Here is a 9,299-nt window from a genome sequence, read left to right on the forward strand (position 1 = left end):
CCAATAAATGTCGTTCCACTTCATGATTGTGTCCCACTTGTTGTTGATTCTTCACAAAAAAATACAGTTTTATATCTTTATGTTTGAAGCCTGAAATGTGGCAAAAGGTCGCAAAGTTCAAGGGGGCCGAATACTTTCGCAAGGCACTGTATATATCAAATCTCCCATTCCTCTCAAAAATGTTTGAAAAAGCTGTTGCGTAGCTACTCACTGCCTTCTTGAAGACAAATTATGTATCCGAAACGCTCCAGTCTGGTTTTAGACCCCATCATAGTACTGAGACTGCACCTGTGAAGGTGGTAAATTACCTTTTAATGACGTAAGACCAAGGATCTGCAGCTGTCCTTGTGCTCCTAGACCTAAGTGTCGCCTTCGACACCATCAATCACTATATTCTATTGGAAGCCTGTGTTTCAGATATAAGGAAGTGGATGGTGGCAAAATTTCACTTCTAAACTCGGACAAAACAGAGATGCTTGTTATAGGTCCCAAGAAACAAAGATATTTGCTGTTTGATCTGGTGTGGCAGGTAGCCTAGGGGTTAGAGTGTTGGACTAGTAACCGAAAGGTTGCAAGATTGAATCCCCGAGCTGACAAGGTAAAAATCGTCCGTTCTGCCCCTGAACAAGGCAGTTAACCCACTGTTCCACAGAAAATAAGAATTTGTTCTTAACTGGCTTGCCTAGTTAAATAAAGGTAAAATAAAAATGGAATCTTCATGGTTGTACAGTCATCTCAAAACTGAAGGACCGTGGCGCTACTCTGGACCCTGATCTCTCTTTTGACTTACATATCAAGAATATTTGAAGGGCAGCCCCCCCTCGTAACATTACAAAATCAATAACCGTTTGTCCAAAAATGATGCAGAAAAGATAATCCATGCTTTTGTCACTTCTAGATTAAACTACTGCAATGCTCTACTCTCCGGCTACCCGGATAAAGCACTAAATACACTTCAGTCAGTGCTAAACACGGCTGCTAGAATCTTGATTAGAACAACAAAAAAGTTGATCATATTACTCCAGTGCTAGCCTCTCTACACTGGCTTCTTGTTAAGGCTAGGGCTGATTTCAAGGTTTTACCACTAACCTACAACCCATTGCATGGACTTGTTCCTACCCATCTCTCCGATTTGGTCCTGCATTACATACCTACACATACTCTACGGTCACAAGACGCAGGCTTACTTATTGTCCCTAGAATTTCTAAGCAAACAGCAGGAGGCAGGTTTGTCTCCTATTGAGCAACATTGTTATGGAATGGTCTGTCTATCCATGTGAAAGACACAGACTCGGTCTCGACCTTTAAGTCTTTACTGAAGACTCATCTCTTCAGTAGGTCCTAGTGCTCTTCCATGCCGTGCTGTGGCGTCCCTAGGAGGGGTGCTTCACTCGAGTGGGTTGAGTCACTGACGTGATCTTCCTGTCCAGTTTTGCTCGCGCGGTGGAGCTCTTCGTGGGCTATACTCAGCCTTGTCTCAGGGTGGTATGTTGATATCCCTCCAGTGGTGTGAGGGCTGCGCTTTGGGGATGGGGTTATACCCGGTCTGGTTTGCCCTGTCGGACAGGGCCACAGGGTCCCCAACCCAGTCTCTATGCTACAATAGTCTGTTCTGGGGGGCTAGGGTCAGTCTGTCCTATCTGGTGAAATTCTCCTGTCTTATCTGGTGTCCTGTGTGCTGCTGTTCTGCCTGCGGCTATGGAACCCTGACCGGTTTTCCTAGCCACCGTGCTTCTACATCTGCATTGCTTGCTGTTTGGGGTTTTAGGCTGGGTTTCTGTATAAGCACTTTGTGACATCTGCTGATGTAAAAAGGGCTTTAGAAATACATTGATTTGATCTGCAACCTGACAGACCACATCACAATTAAGGGACTGGCCTTAGTGATTCCAGTTTGTCGATATGGAGCAGAGAAAAATGGGCCTAAAATAAAGTATTCAGACCTCTTCCCCTTTTCCACATTTTATTACAGTACATACAGCCTTATTCTAAAACTGATTAAATTATTTTCCCCCCTCATCAATACCCCATAATGACAAAGTGAAAGCAGGTTTAGAATCTATTGCTAATTTATTAAAAATAAATAACAAAAATAATTTATTTACATAAGTATTCAGACCCTTTGCTATGAGACTCGAAATTGAGCTCAGGTGCATCCTGTTTCCATTGATCATCATTGAGATGTTTCTACAACTTGGAGTCCACCTGTGGTAAATTCAATTGATTGGACATGATATGGAAGGGCACACACCTGTCTATATAAATGTCTAATAGTTGACAGTGGATGTCAGAGCAAAAACCAAGCAATGAGGTTGAAGAAATTGTACGTAGAGCTCCGAGACAGGATTGTGTCGAGGCACAACAGTTCTGCAGCATTGAAGGTCCCCAAGGATACAATGGCCTCCATCATTCTTAAATGGAAGAAGTTTAGAACCACCAAGACTCTTCATAGAGCTGGCCACCAGGCCAAACTGAGCAATTGGGGGAGAAGGACCTTGGTCAGGGAGGTGACCAAGAACCTGATGGTCACTCTGACAAAGCTCCAGAGTTCCTCTGTGGAGATGGGAGAACCTTGCAGAAGGACAACCATCTCGACAGCACTCCACCAACCAGGCCTTTATAGTAGAGTGGCCAGACGGAAGCTACTCCTCAGTAAAATGCACATGACAGCCCACTTGGAGTTTGCCAAAAGGCACCTAAAGGACTCTCAGACCATGACAAACAAGATTATCTAGTTTGATGAAACCAAGGGTCACATCTGGAGGAAACCCGGCACCATCCCTACAGTGAAGCATGGTGGTAGCAGCATCATGCTGACTTGCCTTGGTAAATAAAAGGTTACATTATTTTTTTAAATATATTTTTTAAATGCTGTGGGGATGTTTCTCAGCAGCAGGGACTGTGAGACGAGTAAGGATTAAGGTTAGGATGAAAGTAGCAAGGTACAAAGAGATCCTTGATGAACCCGATCTAACATCTCTGGAGAGACCCGAAAATAGCTATGCAGCGATGCTGCCCATCCAACCTAACAGAGCTTGAGAGGATCTGCAGAGAGGAATGGGAGAAACTCTCAAAATACAGGCGTGTCAAGCTTGTAGCGTCATACCCAAGAAGACAACGCTGTAATCGCTGCCAAAGGTGCTTCAACAAAGTACTGAGTCAAGGGTCTGAATACTTGATATTTCAGTTTTTATTTTTGCTTTATCATTATGGGGTATTGTGTGTAGCTTGATGGGGGGGGGGGGGGGGGGGGAACAATTTCATCCATTTTATAATAAGCCTGTAACGTAACACAATGTGGGGGAAAGTCATGGGGTCTGAATACTTTCCCAATGCAATGTCCAGCCACAAACATAGCATAAGCAATCTCCCAGTCTGTTTCAGATGGCATTAACATGGAAAAAGATTGCACCATATTGCATCAAACAAAGCTGTCCACCCACAAACACTTCAGTCAGAGATGCAATCCAAAAGACAAGAAGCCTCAATGGCCAGACTTCAGACTAATAAGGCTAAGCCAATGACCAACTAAACTAAACATTATTTCCAATTGTGTATTTGTAAAAGGGGTTGATCTGCTCTGAATAGTTGGGGAGATGCGATCATGCTAGCCATGCCCTCCTGTGTGAACAGAGACACAAAGCTCCTACGCAGAGTGCATTAGTTCCCTCTGAATCTCTGCTCCCTCAAGCAAATGGCAGAACTGACAACAAATCCTTCTCTATCCCCACCTTAATATCCTTTACATTGAAAAGCACATGCAGAAAGTGTGTGTGTGTGTGTGTGTTGGAGGACATGCCATCTACCACATTATAGATTTGACTGCAGCATGGATCCACAGGGGACAGGGATGACAATCTGCAGGAGCAAAGCCCCCTGACATCAGCAACAACAACCAACAAGACTGTTGGCCTGCCTGCCTGAGGTCAGAGCAGTGGAGTGCCAAGCTAAGGAGATTACACCCTCTTTCTCCCAGCCCAGAGCCCAGAGAGTAGCTCCCGCCACAAGCCAACCAAAGCCCTGGCTGGGCTCATCTGTGGCCAGGGCCAGGCAAACAGACATCACTTATCTGGCTCAACATATAGGCTATTTTTAAAGCATTCAGTGCAACACCAAAATGTTTGCACCACTCCCCATGGTAAATTGCAGCGTAAACAACAAGGTAACCAGAGACATTTTGCTCTATCCTCACAGTCTTCCAGTCGGGGAATGGGCAATACAGCGACAGTAAAGTAACCTAAACCTAAAGTAACCTAAAAGCAAGCAACGCTGGGCAAATTACTGCTCCAAACTCTGCTTTTCAATTCACCTCTCAAAATACATCAATCTTTTAACGCAGGGCAGTAGAGCGGGTGAGTGAGTCAGTCAGTCAGTCAGCCTGAAGCTATTTTTCGGTGGTCTGTACGGCTCAGTTGGTAGAGCATGGTGCTTACCCTGCCAAGGTTGTGGGTTCGATTCACGGGGAAACCCATACGGAAAAATGTATGCATGCATTACAAAGCTGCTTTGGATATAAACGTCTGCTATGTTATATTATTATAAGTATATATTACAATAATAATAATTTCCTACTGGTGGCCTGTTGTACAGAGGAATGCTCTCTGACTGAGAACCTCATGGCGCTTGCAGTGTCATTACAGCCAGAGAGAGAACAAAAGGAAGAAAGGCATCCCACCCAGCAACATATCCCCTTAGGTCTCAGCTGGCAAAACCCTAGATCACTACCACTCGACAGAGACTTCCCACCTGGCACTTCAAGTGCCTTCTGAGTTGAACATTGCTTTTAGGCACCTTCGTTCATCACACCTTGACACTTCTTACTCAGAATGATCAGGGTTTGTGTTCAATGTGAACTTTGTACCCACAGGCAAAACCATTGAACAATGTGTTTCAACCGTCCAACTGGTGTTCGTTAGCTAAAATCAGGGAAAGAAACAAAACTGAAAAGACAGAACATGTTTGCCAATAAGTCGAACAACATTCCTGTTCCTTTCGTTTCACTTTAACAAGAAATGACAATCCGAACACAAACACTTGAAACAGAAGTGTGCCAAACTCATAGGGGCCAAAAGTCACTTGTTTCCAATGGAGACTTATTGGTACCTCTCTTCTCTCAGAGTCCTGTAGATCTGGGCAGCTTCTTAACCTCCTGTCGTAATACTAAACGTCACAACAGTTGCTGTTGGAAAAGGCTCCAAGTTGAGAAACTGTCCAAGAATGTTGTACCAATTAATTCTGCATTGAGATTACACTGCTCTGACCTTTTTTCATGCTCCAAGGCAGCCTGGATAAACCTAGACAGACGGTTTTTGAGGCTTGTCGAGTTCAGTTCCCAGTTCATAATGGCTGCAAGCAGTCAGCAGCAAGTAGACTATTTCAATTGAACTCGGGGGAAGACGTTGTGAAATAGGGTACTACCTTCGACTCTCACGTACTCAACATGAATATATTAAAAATAGGTTCTCTCTCCTCCCGAGTCAGACATAAGCAATACGGGGATAACATAAAGAACAGTCAGAGCCTGCTGCCGTCCCACAGATAGGCTTAATGCTTGCATTTTACAGCCACATGAATGTAGCACATTTTTCTTCTACTTCCCCTTCCAGACTCCCACCTGATACAAAGATTAGGGTATATTACACATTTCCGTCATATTTCTTGACATCTTACCAGAGTCTAATTTAGCCAAATTTGCCAGTTAAGTACATATATGTCCTTGTCATTTAAACATTTTTTTAAATTCTGTGTATTTTAATATTTTCAAATAATGTGGCCTGAATCAATTAATTCTATTCAAAGTATTTGGAAGTATGTTCAAATCATTTCCTATAAATAGCCTGCTAGTTGAAAGCATTTTCAAATACTATTTTCAGATACCTGGGTTAAATGCACAAGAGTGTGTTTGAGTCAGTGTATTTTCAAATACTTTCCAAGTGTATTTCCAAATACATAACAATATTAAAACTACTTGTCATTTAAAATAAATAGCAAAATACTTACTTCCAAATGCCTTTGAAAGTAATGAAAATACCCTAAATAGTATCTGTTAGCTACTAGACTAACTGACCTTCACATCAAACCCAACACCATAAAAGTGTATGCAATTACATAGTACCCCCTTCCTAAAATACCCACTACACTGAGCAGCATAATTGGTGTGGCTATGCAAGACCGTGATACTGTAGTTCTTGTCAGTAAGAAGATACTGTACTACCACATTCAATCCCTAAAGACTTCGTGTGTCAGTGTGAATTACTGCAGTAAGGAGATTGTGTAAACCTTTCAGACGAGTGCCTGAGTGTTGGTAAGCATAAGCCCTCAGGTCTGGTCCTTATCAGAGTGGTGTTGACCAACCACAGTGTGAATCAAGTGTTTCCGTTCAGCAGTATCACAACTAAGCTCTAGTCAGACAGTGGCTCGGGACAAAGAGTGGGTCTCTGTAGCTGCCTTGAGTGTTGACGGATTTAAGGGTTTAATACACAAAACAAATGGGATTGGACTTGTTTAACAGTACAAGTACTGTTAAGCATACTGTACTTCAATGGAGTGCAAAGAAAGAGAAGAGAACAGGATTAGGCTGACTGCTATGCCAGTGTTATGGGATTGGGTCTCTGTGGGACTAATCCAAGTGTTGAAGAAAAGGCTAACCGTATTAAATTGACACCAAGTATGTCGTAATATCTGCAACATCAAAGGGAAATAGATTGAATTGTTGCTCTATACCCCATCATTAGTCTATACAGAGATGCTATTTGGAATTTCAGACTATATTTGTAATGAAAATCTCATATGGCCTTATTTTACCGTTCTTTGTTACGCTGCCTGAGGGCAAAGACGGTGTGTTATTTTGCAAATCAATGGTTTGTCCTCCATCGTTTGGCAGAAAACTTTTGTATATCAACAAACTATTTACAATTTCTGTCTGTTCCACTCCATTTCCCCCTAATTCATCCCCTGGGCCCCGACTATGACCAACACTGTTACCACTAATAATTCTGGACACCTCAGGGTATGTACTGGAGGAACTGACCTGTATCTCCTCGTAGGCCTCGTCAATAGTGGTGACCTGATGCTGCTCGTGTAAGGCTGGCTCGTCACAGAAGAAACACACCAGGCTCTTGTCGCTGAGGCAGAAAAGCTTGACCTTCTCGTGGTCCTTGCAGGGATAGGAGCTCCTCTGCGCGTTGAGGATGGCGTCCAGCGGGAAGGCTGAGTAGCGCTCCACGATGTTGGACAGCTTGAGGCTTGGGGAGAGAAGAGGGTCTGCGAAGGTCCTCCTGCACTCAGGACAGTCTCGTACACCGTGGGGCTCCTGTCTGCTCCAGTGCTCAGTGATGCACTTTCGGCAGAAATAGTGCTCACAGCCAAAACTGACAGGGTCCTGGTAGATACTCAGGCAGATGGAACACAGGAGCTCATCCTTCAGACAGCAAGCCATTTGCAAACACAGAGGTTGAGCTGCATTTAACTGCACACTGGCTATACTTTTTTAAGACAATGTTCTGGCTTGTGAGATCAACTCTTGGCAGTTCTTTGACACCCACTTCAGAATCTTGGCCACTCTTGATTTTCCTGTATTTTGTGGGGGGGTGGGGGGGTGGACGCCATATCCATCAGAGCGCTATCCAACAAGCAGCAATTCACATTTATGGGTATACAAAAAAAATATTACATAAAACTGGGTCGCAGTTGTAAATGAGAACTTGTTTTCAACTTGCCTACCTGGTTAAATAAAGTTTAAATAAAACATTTAAAAATGTAAATGAAAACTACATCTGATAAAGGGATCGAGGGCACTGGCATTGCTGACTAGCACTAGGTGCAGTAAACCAGCTATCTTTGCCTTCATATATTGGTAAACAGTAGCCAGCAAGAATAGGCTGGTTGCTGGAAGTTAGCTGTGGTTTGACCAATTGTTAGGAAATGTGAACCACTGTCAATGCTATGGCATCTGTGTTCAATCAAAATGATAGAGATTTTTTTTCACAGCAGGTTACATTTTCCTTGTCTTCTAGCTACTAAGATGGAGTGTCGCTCACAGTAACTGCAGTATTTTTAACATTGATTTTAACGTTACCTGTCCTCCCTTCGACACTGGTCATATCAGCTAACAAGCTAGCTATGTTTCGAAGCTAGCCAGCTACGGCTAACGAATCGACATGTTTAGAAAAAAGTGAGACAGCACCTCCATTTGCCATACAAACTTATTTAGTTAACGTTTGTTACCTGGGTATGTCTGTACTTTACTTCGCTTGTCAGCTAACTCACCGTTCATATTTTTCAGTTGTTAAACTGTCAAACTAACATCAGCTCGCTAGCGTTTGCTATCTAACGTTAATTGGCTACCTCGCGAGCTAGTTATAGCTAACGTTTAGTTGCCTTGCTGGCCAGTTGGATTTGTAAACATTGCTAACATCTGCCTCCTCAATAGGGAAGATCATTTGACAAACTTACCTTAGCAAGTCTCCTAGGGTAACGTTACTTCAAATCAGGGTGCTTTCAACGCGACCCTGTGACCTTTACCAAAACAATCGAAGAAGACTGCTCCACATCATATAAATCATTTCAGACAACCTCACTCACCGCACTGTTGTCACAGTGACAAGCACAACTCCTGAATTTCTGCTCAGGTCCCTTTCAGGAAGGAATGGAATACAGCAACACAGATAAAACAATGAGCCAGATATTTCACCGGATGTATAAATGTGAATCATCTGGTTGGTGTTTCCCATCACACCAAATATGGTGATGAGAGGAAGCCCATTGCCCGGCAGTGGGAGAAAATAGAACTAGATGGAGTTTGGCTTACATTCTGCAAATTTTCTCATCGAAGAAACATTTGAACTCCATACAGTTTTCTGTTTCCAAACCTAGAATCTATAACAAACAGAGTGGACTGCGTTTTGTAGAACCTTTGCCTACGTTTTTAAAAAGTGCGTTGTTTAGAAGGGCGAATTGAGTTAATGCACTTGCGCACTTTACAGAGTAGGCGTTCCCTAACGGAAATATGATAATAAATGCTAGAACACGCCAATAGGATCTCACTAACTCGTGTTTAGCGCTGCCCAATTCCTTGCTTGTTCTGCCCACTATGATTAATTTGCTCCCATTGGAAACGACAGGCTGTGGTCTATCTTGGGTTAATTATAAAACATCTTTGACAGCAATCGCACAAACCAACTGTTCTTCTTCTTCTTTGTTATCATGGCCTTCGCATATTTTCTTTGTGCATGCCGCCACCTACTGTGCGATAGTGCATGTTCAATCAAGTTACAATTGTGTTTTTATTTTAAATAAAT

General features: G+C 43.0%; 1 protein-coding gene across 2 annotated transcripts in view; it reads right to left on the reverse strand.

The window, feature by feature from the left end:
• trim62.1 (tripartite motif containing 62, tandem duplicate 1) overlaps positions 1-8,715 on the reverse strand; it is a 46,547-nt gene extending 37,832 nt beyond the window's left edge. Inside the window, exons 1-2 of one of the 2 annotated variants that reach the window (XM_021609379.3) lie at positions 8,455-8,715; positions 7,031-7,572 (exon numbers count right to left, since the gene is read on the reverse strand). In XM_021609379.3, the coding sequence (XP_021465054.1) occupies positions 7,031-7,438 (408 nt within the window). In that variant the 5' untranslated portion in view covers positions 7,439-7,572; positions 8,455-8,715. The remainder of the gene's footprint in view (positions 1-7,030; positions 7,573-8,454) is intronic. The other variant, XM_021609380.3, reaches the window with a different exon arrangement.
• Between the last annotated feature and the right edge of the window lie 584 nt (positions 8,716-9,299).

Source organism: Oncorhynchus mykiss, chromosome 7 (genome assembly GCF_057628025.1).
Source record: "Oncorhynchus mykiss isolate SJ-2025 chromosome 7, ASM5762802v1, whole genome shotgun sequence".
Taxonomy (NCBI): Eukaryota; Metazoa; Chordata; class Actinopteri; order Salmoniformes; family Salmonidae; genus Oncorhynchus; species Oncorhynchus mykiss.